The 20,638-nt window shown below is 45.0% G+C and overlaps 1 protein-coding gene across 1 annotated transcript in view; it reads left to right on the forward strand.

The window, feature by feature from the left end:
• The window catches only part of NIBAN2 (niban apoptosis regulator 2), a 50,586-nt gene that overhangs the window by 8,957 nt on the left and 20,991 nt on the right, over positions 1-20,638 (forward strand). Inside the window, exons 2-4 of the mRNA XM_087914649.1 lie at positions 13,917-14,047; positions 18,794-18,922; positions 19,572-19,677. Of these exons, the coding sequence (XP_087770775.1) occupies positions 13,917-14,047; positions 18,794-18,922; positions 19,572-19,677 (366 nt within the window). The remainder of the gene's footprint in view (positions 1-13,916; positions 14,048-18,793; positions 18,923-19,571; positions 19,678-20,638) is intronic.

The following is a 20,638-nucleotide window of genomic DNA, read 5'->3' on the forward strand; positions in this document are numbered from 1 at the left end:
ATGGCTCGGATCATCCTGTGTTCCACTTGCATTGGGACTCCAGGCTGCTGGTGAACCCAGAAAACTCTGGTTTATGGCTTAGCAAGTTGGCTGAATCCTAACCAGCTCCTTGCCATCTGGTCATGCTGGTTGTGACTTCCAGAATCGGAACCCCCAAACAATGCAGTGGATACCCCCAAAATTTGGGGATTACCCTGCTTGATTGAATCCTTCCGTTGCTCTTTCCACTTCCCAAGAGGGATTTAACAGAATAACGGAGTTGGAAAGGGACCTTGGAGGTCTTCTAGTCCAACCCCCTGCAGAAAATCCTACCAGGAGACATTTTCTGACTGTGAGAACAACCGACCCGTGGAACAGAAGTTGCCTTCAGAAGTTGTGGGAGCCTCATCACTGGAGGCTTTCAAGAAGAGACTGGATTGCCATCTGTCAGAAATGGTGAAGGGTCTCCTGCTTGGATTGGGGGGGGGGGTTGGACTAGATGACCTACAAGGTCCCTTCCAACTCTTGTTATTCTGCTATATCTGACAAATGGTTGTCCCCTTTCTTTTGTGGTTGTCAAATTGCAATGAAATCTAGAGGTTTGAACAACCATAGCTAAGAATTTCAAAAAGAAAAATGGATGAGGAGTATTTGAAGAGCTCTCTTGCCTGATTATACTGGCTCGGCATCCAAGACATTGGATAGGCATCTCTGAGCATTGCCAAGTTGCAACTCTTGTGTTGACTCTTTCTTGCATCAAAGACCCTGTTTGGAAAGCTTTTCTTAACCCTCCACCCGCTTCGGCCTCCGTTCTTCCTCCCCTCTCTTTCCCGCCTCAATTCCTAGCCCTGCATAGGGCTGACAGCCTCCTGGGCTCCTTGAAGCCATGCGTGTATATATGGCTTCAAATGTTGACCCTTACAAAGGGCAGAGGGTGGGAATTTCTGGGAGTGAAGCATCTTTTTTCAGCCTTCCCCTTTGGATTCAGCCTGACACTCTCCCTTTGCTACAGCTGGGAAGGAGGCAATGGCGGATGTTTTAGTCGTGGGTAGCTTCTTTTTCAAGAAAGCCGTGAGAACAAAGGTTGCTTTCTAAAGGGTTGCTCCAGTTCTTCCTCAGCCTGCTAGTTTTGGCTGGGCTCAGCTTCAGGCGTCTGCTTTTGAAGCCAACAGCGACGCCATGAATTCATGGAGGTTGGCTAAGATTCTCTGCGGCTAAGGGGACTGGGTTTTATATACTAGGCCAGGGGTGCCAGAGTCAAGGCCCACGGGGTGCTTAGATCCGGGCCATGGGGGGAGGGGGGGCACTCTGGAAATAGCAAAGGACCGCCCTGAAGAGCCTTTGCCAGCAAAAACGGAGCTCGGAGGGCTGTACTCCGTTTTCGCTGGCAGAGGGATGCAGGAGGATTCCCGCAGGCCTGCTTAGGCCACCACAAGTGCCCCAACACAAGGGATGTCACGTTGGCCACACCCACTCCAGCCACGCCCCTCTGCCCCTCTTAAGATCAAACCCAGCCCTGATGTGGACCTCCAAGTAATCAAGGTTGGCCCCCTGTTCTAGGCTATTAAAGAGAAGGATTAGGGCAGGGGTCTTCAAACTTGACAGCTTTAAGTCTTGTGGGCTTCAACTCCCAGAATTCCCTCTCCAGTCATGGTAGCTCAGGAATCCTGGGAGTTGAAGTCCGCAAGTCTGTTTGGCTCGCTCCGAAGGTCTAGGTACCGGAGGGCAGGACAAGAAGTAATGGATTCTTCTTCAAGCTGGGGAGAGGAAGGAAGGAAGCGCCTCTCTATTCAGTTCAAGCCTTTGGGGCCTGCGTGTGTTTGCATTGGCGTCGGTTGCTGGCCCAATCATCAAAAGGACTTAGTTCAGAGCCCCATTTATGTCTGGGGCTGCTAAAACCAAGGAAATATTTGGGGAGAAAGGACTGGGTGGGCGTGGGTCCCCCCCCCCCCCACTGGGCCTCAGGGAAGCCTCCTGGGAGCAAAAACAGGGTGGGGGGCGGTGCTGCGCACATGCACATACGCACCCCGTTTTTTGCCTCCTGGGCCTCAGAGAAGCCTACTGGGCAAAGCAGTGCAACAGCGAAGCGGGGGGGGGGAATCAGCTCTGCCGTGTGATTTAGATCAGCTAGAAAGCAAGAAATCTAATGAAATCGCGCGGCACAGCTGATCTTCGGAAAACAGCTGATCAGGGGGTGGAGGAAATACCTTGATCTTCAGAGTGAACTGTTTCACTCCCAGCTGATCTTTGGAGCTACTGATTCACCCAAACCGGGCCACACCGGTAGATTCCCACCTCTGACCTCATAGTGTCTTTGGAGATCAGGGTGGATAAAAACCAATGATTTTTAAAAAATAAAAATGAATAAAAATAGGATTTTTTAAAATGTAAATTGGATTTTTTTATTTTTATCACATTGATTTTAATAAAATGCCTTTGGAGTAAAAAAAATCTATCTAAAGATAGTTTTCTATTGAAGATACATTAATAATTTAGTTTATTCAGCATGAAATGGGGCTTAGTTATGTAGCACGAGGCTGTATTTTCTGGAGTCTTGGGACTGTCGGTGAGTCAACAGCTGGTCGGAGGAGAAGCTGCTGCGGGACAGAGATGACAGTTGCTCTTGAAAAATTGTGATTTAAATCGAGTTGATCATGTGGCCACGGGTGCCACAGCATTTGTAAGGGTGAAAAACGATACCAAGTTGGGTTTTTTTTCAGTGTCATTGTAACTTTGAACAGTCACTAAGCGAAACTTGTAAGTCGAGGACTTCCTGTGTGTAGACCGTTAGCCATAAAGTACAACTGTGTAGTTTTATCGGCAGTTTGGATCTGAATGAATGTTTGCACCTCGAATGGGAATTCATTCAGGGACGTTGCCTTGGCTTTATCGGTAAATGTTGACAGCTAGCAATTAGCAAGTTGATTTTTGTTCCTTTTGATTGTCTCTCAACTCTCATACAAAAGCTGAAGGCAGCGTACCCGCCCCCCCATTTTATTCTTATAACAACAACCCTGCCAGGTAGACTAGAATGAAAAAGAATGACTGCCCAGAATCAGCCACAAAGCTGGATATTCTAGATCATCATCATAATTTATTATATGTAACAGAATAACAAGAGTTGGAAGGGACCTTGGAGGTCTTCTAGTCCAGCCCCCCCGCTAAAGCAGGAAACCCGTACCACTTCCGACCAATGGCTCTCCACTCTTTTCTTGAAAACCTCCAGTGATGGAACATCCACAACTTCTGGAGGCAACTTCATTGTTCTCATGGTCAAGAAATTTCTCCTTAGTTCTTGGTTGCTTCTCTCCTGGGTGAGTTTCCAAGAGCCGAGTTGGAAGGGACCTTGGAGGTCTTCTAGTCCAACCCTCTGCTCAAGCAGGAGACTCGCTGCCGTCTGGTGCTCTGGAGAAGAGGTGGACCCCCCTCTTCTTAGGGGCAACTCCTGAAATATTGGAACACAACTATCTACTGTCTGCCACTGATCCTTCCTTTCATTAAATGCCGCCTGACACCCAGCAACTCTGGATGGTTTGCAAACAGTTAAAGGCTTTTAAAAACAAGTCACATGGGAAAAGAATTATAAATTAACAATGGCGGCATCATATAAGGAGAACCTATACAAAATGTTCTACCGCTGGCACTTACTCCCAGCAAGATTAGCAGAAATGTACCCTAATAGATCAGCAGCATGTTGGGTGTGCAAACATAAACAAGGAACATTTTTCCACTTGTGGTGGACGTGTCAAGAAACAAAGAAGTATTGTATGAGGGTAAAGAAATGGCTCGAGGAAATTATTAAGCAAAAAATTGAGTTGAAACCAGAACTATTCCTATTAGGTACAATAAAAGACAATTTAAGTTAAAAAAAAGCCAGTATATCATACTCCATATAATGACAGCGGCGAGATTGGTTTTCACACAACATTGGAAACAGACTAATATTCCTACAGAAGATGTGATTTAAAAAGTGCTTGAATGTGCAGAGATGGATAAATTAATGATGGAGTTAAAAGACAAGGAGGAAACAGAATATTATAAGATTTGGGTGTATGGTATGAGTGACTAGAGGATAAAGGTAAAGAACATGTATAAAAACTACTAAGAGTAGCAGGAAATGTATATATAAGTAATTATAAAAAGGTAAATATAGATGTAAGCATATTAGCGAAATATATCAGAAATTGAAAAAGAAAAATGAATATTACTATATAAATAGGAGAGATGCTGATTCTGAAGCACTGCCAAAAATGGAAATGTGGTGTAAATGTTGAAAAGTGTGTAATAAAGATTATTTTTTTAAAAAGTCACAATACCAAGGAAGCCCACAAAAACAACGCAACGGAACAGAGGTAGATGGCCAAGAAAACAAACCCAGGAACAAGGAAAAGGAAGAAAGGGGAACTTTTAATTGTTCTTGCAAACGATCTGGGCGCAGAGCCAGACATTCAGAGCCTTTCAAAATACCAGTCGGGCAGGGGCTGCTTAGATCTGGGGGCTGGGGAGACGCCTGCTTCCAGCTGCTGCTGCTGCCGCCGCCGCAGAGCAGGCTCACTTCCAGGCTCCCAGTTGATCATAACAAAATAACCGAGTTGGAAGGGGCCCTGGAGGTCTTCTAGTCCAACCCCCTGCACGAGACCCTACACCATTTCGGACAAATGGGCTATCCAGTCCCTTCTTTAAAACAAACTTTAAAAGTGTTGGAGCACCCACAGCGTCTGGAGGCTAGACGCCCCACTGGTTCCTCCTCCTCCCTGTCAGGGGAATTTCTCCGTTGATGGTTCCTGGAGCACCCCAAGCGTGCCAGATCGAGCCAGCCGGGCAGATAAGATAGGAGGCGGGCTGCACGGTGTCGGCTGCGTGAATGATATCAAGACCTGTTTGAATTGCAGCTATCGGGGATCATTCTGAAGTGCCTTGGCTGAGCCAGGGCATTCTTTTCCCACAGATCTGCTTCAAGGGTGGCTCTGTGCCATGGCTGCCCCAACCGAAAGCTCGATATTCGCCTCCTGTATTGCACAATTGATTCCTGCACAGAACGCTCTCTTGCAATCCCACCCTCTCTCTCTCTCGCGCGCGCGCTCCCTCCCTCCCTCTGTCTCTTTTTCTTTCTTCTCTCACTCCCTCCTTTCCTCTCTCTCCCCCTCCCTCTCTCTCCTCCCCTGCTCGAAACACATAGGAGCAGGGATCAGGTTATTTTGTAGGGGTAGAAATGATCTTTGTGGGAAGGGCTTCCCAAAAACGTGGGTGCTGCAACAGTCCTAAGTGTGAAAACAAATGTCCTGACAGCCCCTTTTTTCAGTGCTGTTGTAACTTCGAACGGTTGCTAAACGAATGGGCTGTAAGTCAGGGACTACCTGCCTGGCCGCCTTCTGGGATCTTCTCAGCTGGGAAGCAGTGGAACCTGTCTTAGAAGGAGGGATTAGAGAGAGGAACCTGCTCCAACTCCACAGGCGACTGGAAGGGCCGGGCGTTCCCTGACATTTGCGTTTCGCTGGCGCTGAATGCCTCTGAAAACATTTGTGGTATTTGCAACGCAAATTTAGGCAAGACACGCCACCGTCCGAGGTGGCTCTGCAGCTTCGGAGGGCCATGCCGTTCCCCCACTCCGTCCCAAATGTCAGATGAAGCTGGAGAGGAAGGTCTAATTGCCGGGCGGGGTGTGTAATTTCTCAGGCTGCTCTGTGAGTGTGGCAGCCTGCTTGGAGGAAATAGCCTGGGCAATCTTGTTTGGCAGGAAATGCCAAACATTCCAGCATCTTGCTTATTCCCAATTTTGACAAACATGGGCCGTCTGGGAAAGCCTGGGTAGAGGTGGAGATCATGAGTGTGATGGGGTTTCATAGGTTAACAAAACATCATCCCCCCTTCTCCCCCCCCCGCCCCCCATCCTGGGACAACCAAAGAGGGTTGCTTCTTTTTGCAAAAGAAAACAGTGGCCGGGAATTGGATTGCTGGCTTTGTTTTCAGCTCAGTGTGTGAGTCCAGACCTTCCTGGTGTCCATATCGTAATTTTCAGCTTATGCAAATGGGTGAAATCCCAGGCCTGTGGCTGCACGTGGTCTCCCAAAGTATAGAGTGTTGTTGTTGTTGTTAGTTGCGAAGTCGTGAAGTCCGACCCATCGCGACCCCATGGACAATGTTCCTCCAGGCCTTCCTGTCCTCTATCCCCCCAGAATCCATAGAAGCTCATGCCGACTGCTTCAGGGACTCTCTCCAGCCCCCTCCTCCTCTGTGGCCCCTACACCTTCTGACCTGAGGGGCTCCTCTTCCAGTGTCACGTCTTTTTGCCTTTTGGTACGGTCCCTGGAGTTGTCATGGCAAAGATACTGGCGTGGGTTGCCATTTCCTTCTCCAGTGGATGACATTTTGTCTCAGCTATGCCCTGTCTTGGGTGGCCCTGCACGGCCTAGCTCATAGTTTCATTGAGTTAACGCAAGCCCCTTCGCCACGACAAAGGCAAGAGCTCCCACAGAGAAGAGTGAATCGACCTATTCTTCTTCAGAGCCCCTGAAGGCAGGACAAGAAGCAACGGATGGAAATGAATCAAGGAGAGAAGCAACCCAGAACTCGGGAGGAATTTCCCGACAGAACAGTTAACCGCAATTAATGGCTTGCCTTCAGAAGTTGTGTGTGTCCTATCACTGGAGGTTTTCAAGAAGAGACTGGACAGCCATTTGTCTGATATGGCATAGGGTCTCCTGCTTGGGTAAGGGGTTGGACTAGATGACCTACAAGGTCCCTTCCAACTCTTTTATTCTGGTATCTTTTTTTCCTTTCTTGAATCGACAGCTTCCTTCCAGCTGAGCCAAGAATCAAAAGTGGGTAAGGATCCCAATGAGGATCTGGAATTCACCCACATCATTAATAAAATTCAAACTCTGGAAGCGGCCTAACATTATGGGATCAGGAAAGGTCTGTACAAGATGTTTTCTTATCTCAGGAGATGCTTTCGATTGGATGCCTTGTCCATGTCTCCTTTGAGCATTTGACTTTTTGGGTCCAAATCCCCAATGAACGTTTTCAGGTTGATCCATCCGCTTTATGAAAGGGGTCTTGTACTAAATTGGACCAATGGTTATCTCGCCCAATTTTGCTAACCCTAGTACCCGCTGTTTTCAGTGAAGACAGGCCAAGTCGATTAAAAGCATTGAGACTAGATGTTCTCAAATTGTGTTCCTGGTGAGCATTATCCATAGATGGCATTTTCACCCAAAGTCTCCATCACATGAATTGGAAGCAGTTATTTCTGAAAGTTTGTGGCTGGGTTGGTTATCTTCTGGGAGATCTTGGCCAGGATTTGAGAAAGGATGGAGAAACCTGAAGGCACCTGGGACACTGGACAATTAATACTCTCAGTGACTCAAAAAAGGTGCGGCCCAGAGGTGGAGGAGAGGAAGGGCTGACCATACACCTGTCAAACAGGTTGTTTTGGGTGTCTTTATCTGGTCCACAGTTTCATCCCTTGCCCTGGGACATTTGCCAGGCTGAAAACAAGGCAAGTCCTTGGTTTTTCCTTCCGAAATAACATCCTGGGTAACACTGACGAGCAAAGTTTGGATATTTAATTTCAGAATAATAAGGATAATCTTAAGAGCTGTGGTGGCACAGTGGTTAAAATGCAGCATTGCAGGCTAATTCTGCCCACTGCCAGCAGTTCGATCCTGACCGGCTCCAGGTTGATTCAGCCTTCCGTCCTTCCAAGGTTGGTAAAATGAGGAGCCAGATTGCTGGGGCCATTTGCTGCTTAGAGAGGGCTGTAAAGCACTGTGAAGCAATCTATAGTGGGACTAATGGAGTATGTATCAAATTTCACAGTTAATATTGAGAGTTGGGGCTATTCCTTTGAAATTTCCAAATATCCAGATAGGTAAGTAGGTAGGTAGGTAGATGAGACAGATGGTGGGTGGGTGGGTGGGTGGACGGACGGATGGACAGATGAGAGAGATGATGGATAGGTACGTAGGTAGAAGATGAAGGATGGATGGGCAGACGAACACCTTGCCTCCTGCGGTTGTGGGTTCTCCATCGTTGGAGGTTTTCAACAATAGACCAGACGACCTTTGACTGGGGTGCTATACGTTCTCCTGCCTTGAGCAAGGGGATGGACTAGTAGACCTCCAAGATCCCTTCCAGCCTTAGGCTTCTATGTCCTGAATTTAATTGCAGGCTGAATCTGAGTGTGCAGCGGCATTGGGCCGAGTCTCTGGGGAAGAGAGAGAGAGACCCTCATCCATAGTCCTCACGGAGAATCAAATGGACCAGCCTCTGGAGCTGAGGGCAGGCTGGTACGCCGCCTTCCTCGGTGGTTTGCTCACAGAAGTGGAGCAGCCCCGGGAGTCCAGAAAGGACTTCATGTCCCTTTTGTGCGGCTGTGTTTGCCCCAAGATGGAAAACTGCTTCCGGCTGCTCATAAAACAGTTGATAAGTGTATCAACTGAAGGGTTTGGGTGGAGATAATAGTCTTTGCTCAGCGTGTTTGTGCGTGCCTTAAGGAGGGAACCAGGCGGTTTGCAGAATGCCAAATGCCTGGCCTATTTCTTGCTTCCTAGTTTCCACTCAACCAGAGTTAATTGCCATCCACTTAGAACCTGGCTAATCATTGACTAAAATTGAAAGACTTAGCTACCTCTTGGCGGGGTGATGCTCAAACACTTTCCCAGTGGGGGAGGGAAATTCATGTACAAGTGCAAAGGGTGGGTTTTATTTTCGGATCAGGTGCTGGGTTTTGTTTTGGTTTTTTTGTTTGATTGATTGTTTTCTCCTGCAGGTCAAAAATGGGCTTACAATAATTGATCAGATAACATTAGGGATAGATGAAAAATTGATAAAGAAATTGCATAACTTTCTACTAAGCTTAAAAATGGAAGATGAACAGGTAAAAGAAGCAATGATACCTGTGTTTTCCCCCAAAATAAGACCCTGTGTTGTTTTGTTTTGTTTTGCCACCAAAATAGGCACCAGATCTTATTTTGGGGGGATGTCATCACTTGTGCACATCGCCCCCCTCCCTCCTGGCCTCCTTTTCACTGTCAGAGGCCTTCAGGAACTTCTTCTTTGATGACCAGCAAGGCTTTTCTGAAGGCCTCTGCAGTGGATAACAGCTCTGGATGGATCCGGAGCTTTGTTATCAGCTAAAGAGGCCTTCAGGAAAACCTTGCCAGCCGCAGAAGAAATGGGTGTGCGAGGACTAGCTACAACTGCCCAAAGGTAAGTAGTAGGGCAGCTCCATCCACCCCCTATCCCCACCCTAACTTAATTTTTACCCATGCATTCTGGAGTGGGTGGGATCTTAATTCGGGCTTATTTTGGGGGTGGGGCTTATATTGGGCAAGAACATGTAAAAATCAAGCTAGGGCTTACTTTCGGGATAGGTCATATTTTCAGAGAAACAGGCTATTATTATATATAAATAAATTGACCCAGACAATACGCTGTTCACTAAGCAGCTGTATATGTAATGTGAAAATATATAAATAAACTGTTTTTTAAAAATGGGCGGGTGGGACATTTGCACATGTCCCTTGGTCTTCTTGACGCCAAGAAGCCTCTTGTTCATTCTTGGACAATTCCCACCAAGGTCCTTGGACCGGGCGGGGGGTTGGACGATGATCTACAAGATCCCTTCCAACTCTGTTAATCTATTTAAAACTGTTCTTCCTTCCGGTGAAAGACAGTGAGAGCAGTTCTGTGTGCAGTTCGTTTGTATTTTTTATCTTTTAAGGTGAAACTCTCAGCTCCAGGCTGTTCACCTGTCCAGTTGTTTTCTGGAGGATGATGCCAAGGAGTTTCTAGCACAAGGCTAGCATTTAGCTTTAAATTATACCTATAATTTTTTTAAACTCCACCCAGCCTTCCCCCCCCCACCCCCCCTTCTGTTTCTTGGTCTCTAGGAATGGAGGCATTCCACTCCCAAGCAAAAGAGCAAAAAAGAGGGGAAGGAGGAAATAGTGAAAATAGCTGAAGTCTGCAACTTAGTTGGAAATCTTTGCGTTTTACTCTTGACTCTAGACATGTCGGAATGCTATGACAGCCATTTGTCTGAAGTGGTATAGGCTCTCCTGCTCAGGCAGGGGGTTGGACTAGATGACCTTGAAGGTCCCTTCCTACTCTAATGGTGATCACGATGATGATGAAGCACACGTGGGACAGCAAATGGCATTGATCTTTTTAGATGCACAGAAAGCTTTTGACAACGTACATTGGCAAGTTAGAATATCTTGGTGATTTTTTTTTTAAATGTGATTGAGGCAAAATAAGCAAACAGCCAAAGTAATAGTTAATGGGGACTACACAGAGAATTTTAATATTTAGAAAAAGGCGCAAGGCAGGGATGTCTACTCTCCCTGTTACTATTGATACTAATGTTGGAAGGGTTAAATAGAAATGGTAGACAGGATCCAGAAATAAAAGGCACAAAAATAAAAAAGGGAAAATATAAACTACAAGCATTTGCAGATGATATAGTATTTTTTTAGAAGAACCAACGGAAAAAAAGATAGAAGAATATGGAAAAGTTGTGGGATTGAAAATAAATAAAGATAAAAACAAAAATATTAGTTAAAAATCTTACACAAAAACAAGAGGGAAAGGAGGAAACAGCGAAAATAGCTGAGGTCTGAAACTAGCTGGAAATCTTTAGATTTTTCCCTTGTTCCTCTTGACACGGACTCCAAAATATGTGTGTTTTTGTATGTTCAGGCACTCCTTGACTTACAGCCACAACCAAGTCCAAAATTTCCTGACAGTTAGAACAATTAATCAGTGGAACAACTTGCCTCCAGAAGTTGGAATGGAATAGAACAGAACAGAACAGAATTCTTCATTGGCCAAGTGTGTGTGATTGGACACCCAAGGAATTTGTCTCTGGTGTATAAGCTCTCAGTGTACATAAAGAAAAAATAAAATATATTCATCAAGAATCATAAGATACAACGCTTAGTGATAATCATAGGTTACTAATAAGCAATCAAATCATACATAGGTTACTAATATGCAATCAAAAACATACTAGGAAAACAATTAAAACAATATAAATTGTAAAGATACAAGCAACACGGTTATAGTCATAAGTGGGAAGAGATAGGTACTAGAAAGGATGAGAAGAAGAATAGCAATAGAAGAATAGCAATGCAGACTTTGTAAATAGTTGGACTGTGTTGAGGGAATTATTTGTTTTGCAGAGTGATGGCGTTTGGGGAAAAACTGTCCTTGTAGTTGTGGTGTGCAGGGCTCTATCGCATCATTTTGAGGGCAGGAGTTGAAACAGTTTATGCCCAGGATGTGAGGGGTCTGTAGATATTTCCACAGCCCTCTTTTTTGACTGGTGCAGCATGCAGGTCCTCCATGGAAGGCTGATTGGTAGCATTTTTTTTTTCCCCGCAGCTCTAATTATCTGTTGAAGTCTGTGTCTGTCTTGTTTGGTTGCAGAATCAAATGGTGGGGGGGGGAGGGGCTGTTTTGGGGGGAGAGGGGGAGGAGAATAGTCCCTATTAGTTTAATTTCTTGGAAGTTTTGCCCAGCGGATATGAAAATGTCTGCATTTCTACAACTCATCCATCAGGCACGCTGACAAAAAATCTCAGATTGGAGCTGGGGGAAATTAGGGTTTGGGGGAAAATGCCAGTGTGATTTAAACATAAGTAGTGTTTTCTTTTAAGGAAGAGGAATTTTTTTTTGGTTTGATGTACAGTTCTTGGAAATGGCATATCATTTGGGGAAACTTTGGGGGCTGGTTAATCGAGATTGGGTGAAAATGAGTTTTTCCTCCATTTTGCTTAGAACTGGCTCCTAATCTAGAACCACCAGTCAGTTAGATAACATTTTTCCCTTCATATCTGGCTGCTTTCTACCAGATCAGCTGATTGCATTATACTGCCTCAGTATCTATTTAAGGAGTGTGTTCATTTTCACATGACTGTTCTTTTTTTGAGAGGGGGGAGAAAAGAAAGAAAGAAAAAGAGAGGCAGGCAGGCAGGAAGGAAGGAAGGAAAGAAAGAAGGAGAAAAAGAAGATAAACACTTTGACCTGTGGACCCCTGAGGAGACCCTGTCAAAAAGAGGTGCCTGTTAATCTAATTGGATGTATTCAGGCTTGCTTTCATCGAGAATGTTTGCTAGATAAGAGAGATGACATTATATTTAGGCAAGGAAATGACAGGACACCCCCCACCCTCAAATCAATCTAGCCACTCTAGAATTAAGTCTGCAGTTCACGAAAACTTCAGCCTTTTAATAATATCTGTTAGTTGGAAAAGTCCTTCTGATACTTTGCTACCATAGAGTAACAAAACTCCTATGATTAAAAAATTCCAAGGAGTAGCAAGCAGTTTCCCATATATTATTGGAAGCATGGAGAGGAGAGGAGAGGAGAGGAGAAAAAATAGAAGAGAGCAGAATAGAATAGAATAGAATAGAATAGAATAGAATAGAATAGAATAGAATAGAATAGAATAGAATAGAGCAGAATAGAATAGAATAGAATAGAATAGAATAGAATAGAATAGAATAGAATAATAGATAAGACAGCGTCGAAAGGGACCTTGGAGGACTTCTAGTCCAATCCTTGCTCAGGCGGGAAACCTTTACTATTCCAGACAAATGTCTGTTCAGTCTCTTCTTCTTAACAACTTGGAGCATTCACAGCTTCTGGAGGCAAGTCGTTCCATCAATGAATTGTTCTAAGTTAAATCCATTCAGATGTTTATCTATCCGAAGACAAACACAAGTTTTGAGATTAAGAAAGCGCCACTCACCAATCTCTTGTCATTTAAGCAAACAAACCCCGATGCCAAATTTTATGACAATGGATCAAGTGGACACGGGTGGCTTAAAGCAAGCTCGTCGACGTATCAACGTAACATTTCTGGGTCCATAGTTCTGCCATTAGCACATACAACCCGGGGTGGTTTAAGGGATGGTTTAATCGGGTGCAGGGAAATCAAACTCCCGAGATTGATACACTTTGTCATTCTTTATACTTTTCGGATCTTAAGCCGTGACGCTGGGCTGGGAACAGCTGTTCTGAGGTGGCTTTTGCCTTCTGGCCAGAGGTGCAAGGAGGCCACCTGAGTCCCTTGTTTTCCTCCAGCGTTTTTCTTGCTTTGCCCTACCGGGCCTGGAAGTGGATTGTGACATTTCTCGAAACCATTTATTTATTTTCTTTTGAGGCTCTGTGCCCTTTGCAGTGTTGAGTTAGGAATGCAGCCTTCGTCTTTCTCCTGCGGGGGTGGGGTGGGGTGGGGGGCAGTTGGTGGCCGTGGAAGGAGTGAGTAAGCTGGAACTTCTGCAAGCAGAAGTGACCCCTGAGGAGTCAGCATGATTTCATGTCTGCGTGTGCCTGGGTGTTGTTTGCATCCAGGGTGTGGCCTGTCTTCTCTAAATGTTCTGAACTATAGCTCCCGGCACCTAGTCGCAGTTGAGAATTGATCCTTTGCAACAGCCAGAGCCCTTAGACTTTTATATACTGCTTCACAGTGCTTCCCCTCTAAGCGGTTTACAGAGTCAGCCCTCCCCCCGCAATCTGGCTCCTCGTTTTTCCCACCTTGGAAGGAGGGAAGGCTGAGTCAGCCTTGAGACTTAACTAAGTCCTTTAGATGATTTGGCTTCCCTCCAGAACTTCTGGGTGCTTCCTCAAGGGAGGCTTTTATAAAGGGACTGAACAGCCACTTGTCTGGAATGGTATAGGAGCTCCTGCCTGAGCCGGGAGTCGGACTAGAAGACCTCCGAGGTCCCTTCCAGCTCTATTCGGCTTGATTGATTGACTGACTGATTAATTGAAGGTCTTGGTTCCAGTTACTGGTCAAATCTCAGCTTGCTTGGCTTCCAACTCCAAACAAGGATGGTGGTCAGATTTGCTTAGACCGGTGTGTGTATGACTTACACGTTGACCTCAAACTTCCATCCCTTCTCATGTAGATTTTCCTTCTCTCTTTGCAGGGAAGACAGAGAAGATCCTCACAGAGTTTAGCCAATTCTACCAGGAACAATATGGCCTCGCCCTGTTTAACAGCGTCCGCTTTGAGATTGAAGGAGGAACGGCTCCCCAAGCCCAATTATTGCATCGCAAGGTAAGTCAGACTCGACACAACATCGGGCAACCTGTTGAGAAATAGGTTCAAAAGCTGCCCACTCTCCAGAAAAACTCTAGCACCTCTTTTTTCTTCTTCTTCTTCTTCTTCTTCTTCTTCTTCTTCTTCTTCTTCTTCTTCTTCTTCTTCTTCTTCTTCTTCTTCTTCTTCTTCTTCTTCTTCTTCTTCTTCTTCTTCTTCTTCTTCTTCTTCTTCTTCTTCTTCTTCTTCTTCTTCTTCTCGAAGGTTCCTCAGGGAAGTCCTCAGGTAGAGAAGGAAGGGGGGTTTGGAGGCAACCCAAGTTGTGTCATAAGAGAGGGAGGGGATCGTGTCTTTCCGATAATGATCAGAGACATTGTCCTTAGGGCTTCTGAGAGATAGGACAGGCATGTGAGGGTACAGACGGGAGGAACATGGGTGGCCAGGAGGCAAAAGAGAGGGAGGGTGGAAGAGATGCACAAGGGGGAAAGAATGGCTTAATCTGGGTTGCTGAAAACAGCGGCATTCACAAAACCTCCTGAGTTTGGTAGAGTTAACCTGTATTTTAAAGGACGTGGTGGCTCAGTAGCTAAGTGGCTTGTCGATCAGAAAAGTCAGCGGTTCGAATCCCTAGCGCCGTGTCACGGAGTGAGCTGCCGTTCCTTGTGCCAGCATCTTCTGCCAACCTAGCAGTTCAAAAGCACGTTAAAAAAGCAAGTAGGAAAATAGGGACCACTTTGGGAGGGAAAAAGGGAACAGCATTTCGTGCACCTTCAGTGTTCAGTCATGCCAGCCACATGATCAAGGAGACGTCTTCGGACAGCGCTGGCTTTGTAAGGGAGATGAGCACCGCCCCCTAGAGCCAGAAAGGACTAGCACAGATGTGCCAGAGGAATCTTCACCTATCCTGTGTTTTAGAATAGTTTTGCACTTCAAATACACTTAACTTTTTTGATTGGCTCACAGTTTAGTATTGGAGGAACCCAGCAAATGAATGGAATAATTCTGCTTTAGAGCTGATTATGAGATGGGATTTAAATGAGGTTTAGCTCAGCTCCTGCTGAGCTTCTGGGAGTTTCCATGTCGTTATTTTCAGCAATGAAACAGAAGTGGTTTCCTAAGATTTGTTTTCCTTTATTTATCTATATCCTGCCTTTATTATTTGTACAAATAATTTGAAGTGGTGGACATACCCAGTACACATTTCTCCTTCTCCTGTTTTTCCCATGACAATAACCCTGTGAGGTGGACTGGCTGAGAGAGAGGGACTGGCCTGAAGTCACCCAGCCGTTTTTCATGGCTAAGGCAGAACTAGAACTCACCGTCTCCTGATGATTGGTTCAAAGTCACCCAGCTTAACTTTCATGCCTGAGATGGTGCTAGAACTCAAAGTGAGCTTTCATAGCTAAGGAGGGACTAGAACTCACCGTCTCCTAGTTCCTAGTCTGGTGCCTCAATCACTAAACAAACTGGCTCTCCGATTAGTTTTTCCCCTCAATACATCTTCTGGGTGTTTCCTAATCACCCCCATCCAGTTTTTCTCATGATCAAGGGAGCGGGTTCAAGGCATTGTAAACTTAAATAAGGCTGGGTTCTTCAACCAGGGCACAGAAGGTTGTCTTTTGTGCCTGGGCCGGGTTGAAATTAGAGCCGGCCAAACAGACTTCTCTGTCCGTTGTTTGTATTGTCTGCCGGTTCATTTCCCCCCCCCACAAAAAAAAAAGAAAAAGGAAAGAAAAAATAACAGGCGGTGATTATTCTCCTCCGCAGCTGATCTTTACTCTTTCTTGCAAATGTAAACAGGCTAAGTGCTTAATTGCAACTCGGCCTGTCTGCCAAGGACCAGGAGACGCCCAGATGCAGACGGGCGTGCAGGATTCCGTCTGCCTCGAGTTTTTAATCAAGAGGGATGCTCCATTTTCTAGCCCCATCGCATCCTGAAGTGGGTGGGAAGAATCCCCCCTGGCCTTGGTGGCAGACAGGCCTACAGCATATTAATTACATTAGTAGTGACAAACAGACGTTGCTCCAAAACAGAAGTTTTAGACTCTAAAATAGAACATTGGATATTTTCAGGGGTCAGTTTTGAGGTCCCCAACCCATGGGCAGCAGCCCACTACCGGACCATGGTCTATTCAGAGCTGGTCTGCTGTTTGTGTGGCCCAGTTCCCTTCCCGCAAAGATTGGGCACTGTTGTGGTCCCCTGGCGGCCTGCGGAGCTGACAACAGAGTCGGACAGTGGGGAGGACTGTGGGCCAGTCTGGGGAGGGCTCGGACAAGGGATCTGCATCCAACACAGAAATGGAGCCAGGGCCATCTGGGAGTTATGTGCTGACTCCGGAGCATCAGCGAGGCAGAGGAAGAGGGGGAGCCTGTTGCCAGTGCACACTTGCACAGAGCTGCCAGAAGGCAAGAACAGTTAAGACAAAAGGGGCAACTCGGGAGTAAGGCTGGGAGATGATTGGCCCCCTCCCATAAGGCATAAAGGAGGAGCAAAGGGACAGGAGCCTTTGCAGGAAGCAACTTTGTTTGTTCTGGTTGGTTTAAACTCTGAGGCTCCGTGTTGACTTTGTGCTTCGTTTGGCCTTGTGCAGCTAATTGGCAATTAGTCGTTGGCAGCATTTCAAGGGAGATAAAGGTGGGTGCTTATCAGCTTTATCCCGAAGGACTGTGGCAGACTTCTGTGGGACTATTCATAAACTGTTTGGGACTCATTACGGGCTGTGAATGCATATAATTCACAGCCATTGAAATAAAAACAAAGGTTTGGGGGAACAGCATGTGGTTGTTACTCTCTCAGGAAGCCTTGGTCAGAACAGGTATCACTGATTTAAGTGACATACCCACACTTTCCCCGTTTCTGTGCAATATCACTGGTCCCCAGTACATCCTCAATCTATGACCACAATTCAGATGAGAATTTTCATCGCTAAGCAAGACGGTTTTGCAGGGAGCCGCACTTGATACTACAACCTTTTTGGTCAGGGTTGTGAATCATTGAAGTTGTTAAGAGAATCCCACACTCATTTATTCTGCATGTCCGAAGGCAGTTGGCAAGGTCACAAATCCCCCCGGACTTCTTGCCATTGTAAGAGTAAGCCTGTGACTGGGGAGACTGTGACAGTCGTGAAAGGGGATCCCATGACCCTGGGACATTGCAACCATCATAAATATGAATCCAGGCAGAGAGGTGCAGTGGCCTAGAGGCGGAGCTCTCACCTCGCAGTCAGGCTGTGAGTTCGATCCTAGGTAGAGGCAGGTATTTTTTTCTCTGAGCACACTGAGAACATATCTGCTGAACAAAACTCCACGTTGGCGACAGGGAGGCCATCTGGCCATTAAAACACTCTCCAAGCTCCATTCAGTTGCCCAGGCTCCACCCCTGCAAGGGATAATGGGGTTGTTAAAAGAAGATGATGATAAACATGAGTCCAAGTGCCTGAATTTTGATTACGTGCCATGGGGATGCTGCAATGGTTGTAAGTGCGAAAAATGGACACAAGTCACTTTTTTTCTGCAGTGTGCATGTGTGTGTGTGTATGCATGTATGTATGTAAAAGAAGAAACGGAAAATTATAGAAGAAACTAAAAATTATATTTATTGTACTTACTAAGCTTTCATCAACCTCTGCTGACATATGCAAGCTAAAATAGAGCATATTTTGAGGGCTCAGGTTTTTCCCCCCATTTATTTCTAATCTGCTTATTAATCTGTCCCAGGACTGATGAAACTCTGCAAATATTTGAGATTCTCCCAATCTTCCCCGCCACACGACGCCCCAACTGGGCGATGCTATTTTTGAGTTGTGCTTGACCATTTTTGTGATCTTTGAGCTGTCCCAATATTTGCAGATGATTTGGATTTTGACTCCATTCCCCCTCTCCCCTTTCTAACACAACTTCCTTCCTTTTGGCTTTTGATTGTTAAAAGTTTTCTTCCCTGTTTGCGGCTTTAATGTTTACATTGCCTTTTTAAGTAGTGGAAGTCTGGATTTCTTTGGTGATATCAGTAGGAAGGCGTTTGAAACAGCATGTATATCCCTTGGCAAAGGCTGATGCCTCAAAATAGATTCACTTAAAATAAACCAAACCCAAAACAAAAGTGGAATATTACAAAAGGTACTCAAAAAAAGCAACTCTTTCTTTGTTCTCTTCTTAAAGAAAAGGATCACGAGAAGCCATGACTTCCTTCATTTTAAGAGTCTCTATATAGGTTGTTCTTGACTCACAACTGCAGTAGGACCAGAAAATTTGTGGCTAAGCAGTACCGTCGTTCAGTGAGACATCACATGACTTCTGCTGGCTTCTATCTGACTTCTATCTTCTTCTTCATGTTTATGTGGTGTCATATTGGAGGTGGTGACCCTTTTAAGAGTTGTATGCAACGAAATTTCATTTTTAATGCATGCCAATTAGTGTACATTCAAAGTGACAATACAGTTATTCTATTCCCCATTGACGTTGCTTGTCAAAGCCAGCTGGGAAGCTCTCACATGTAGCCTCAGGACGATGTGACCGTTGTAAATGTGGAACAGCTGCCAAGTGTCCAAATCATGGTCAGGAAAGCTGCAGCTGTCTTAAACATGAGGATCAGTCATAAATAGCTTTTTTCCAGCATCCTGGTAACTTCAAACAGTTGATAAACGAATGTTCAAGAATCAGGAAGGAAAGCTTGTAGCGGGTCAGGGTCACCCAAAGTCATTTGAAAGTGTCCAGAGAATGTCTTCTCCAGCTCATGGTGTTCCTCCTTCCCTTGTGTATCCCAAGGTACCTCTGGAGGACCGGATCATCTTCTCAGGCAACCTCTTCCAATACATCGAAGAAAACAAGAAATGGAGGAATCGTTTCAGTGTCGTACCGCTCAATTACGGGCTGGTGCTCTATGAGAACAAACTGGTGAGGTTCTGGATTGTTTTGTCAAAGCTAGCTTGGGTTGCTTGGTGGATGGAGAAGGAGAAGACCCAAGTGTCTATGGAGACTCTTCTTCCACACTGCTATCATGTCTCCCCTGGTCCTTCTCTTCACTAGACTAGCCAAGCCCAGTTGCTGCAACCGTTCCTCATTTGTTTCAGCCTTCACTCCCCTCATCATCCTGGTTGCTCTTCTCTGCCTCTTTCTAGAGTCTCACCATCTTTTTGTAGTGGGGTGACCAAAACTGGATGCTCTTTTTGGGTTTGCACACTGTCATTCAGTTCCAAGAGAAGACCTCAGGACAAATACTCATTTTTAAAAAAAATATTATTATGACATTGGAGAAGTGCGGGCTGCTAGGGAAGCTATGATAGATTGAAGAGATCCATTATACTGGTAGGAAATATTGTAAATTTGCCAAGGGCGCTGAAAATGAAGACCTGAAAAGGAATTTTCCAACAGCTTGGAAATTAGTAGGTGGTTTTGGACACAATTGCTTTGAACATCAAGACAAGGTTCCATAAAGTATGTTAGCTCTAGGGGAGGTCATTAGTATGATAGCTTTAAGGGAGGCCATTAGTGGCAGGAATGCTGACCACATGAAAATTATATGTTTATGTGTTTCTGTCTCCAGGCCTATGAAAGAGGTCTACAGCCCCGCATTCTCATCAACAGCGCCGGCTACAAAATCCTCACCTCCCTGGACCAATATTTGGAGTTGATCAGCAATAACTTAACAGGTGAGTTCTACTTTGTATATCCCAGCTGCCTGGGATACAGGATGGATGGATGGATGAATGAGTGAGTGAGTGAGTGAGTGAGTGAGTGAGTGAGTGAGTGAATGAATTCTTTATTGGCCAAGTGTGATTAGACACAGAAGGGATTTGTCTTGGTACATATACTCTCAGTGTACATAAAAAGAAAAGATACATCCATTGAGAATCATAACACTTAATATAGTCAAAGGGTACAAATAAGCAATCAAATCATACTAGGAAACAGTCAATATAAGTTGTAAGGATACAAGCAACGAAGTTACAGCCATACAGTCACAAGTGGGAGTGATATGGAGTGATGAGAAGGGTGATGGGTGATAAGGAGTGATGAGAAGATTAATAGTAATAGTAGTGCAGACTTTGTAAATAGTTGGACAGTGTTGAGGGAATTATTTGTTTAGCAGAGGGATGGCGTTCGGGAAAAAAGTCCCCTTGTGTCTAGTTGTTGTGGTGTGCAGTGCTCTATAGCGTCGTTTTGAGGGAAGGCATTGAAACAGTTTATGTCCAGGATGTGAGGGGTCTGTGGATATTTCCACAGCTCTCTTTTTGACTTGTGCAGTATTATACAGGTCCTCCATGGAAGGCAGGTGGGTAGCTATTGTTATTTTCTGCAGGTATCAAGCTAGTTATGTATGTTTTAATAATATTGTGATTGGTATTGGAATAATATATTGAAACATTGAAATAACTAAACAATGGAATAGCATGACTTAATGTAAATAGATGCATTAATCTTAGAATTACACTAGCATGATGAATGTTATGAATATGATTAATATTACTATTGTTTTTGTATTAAGATTAAAGCAAATAAGAATTAAAGTATTAATGTGGATAAGAGATAGGGGTAAAAAGGAAAATGTTTTTTTTAAAATATAATGGTAGCATGATTAAAAATTAGAATGGAGATAGAAATCAGAGAGGA

The sequence above is a fragment of the Pseudonaja textilis genome, chromosome 17 (assembly GCF_049901715.1).
Source record: "Pseudonaja textilis isolate UNSWEBS1 chromosome 17, rPseTex1.2, whole genome shotgun sequence".
Classification (NCBI taxonomy): Eukaryota; Metazoa; Chordata; class Lepidosauria; order Squamata; family Elapidae; genus Pseudonaja; species Pseudonaja textilis.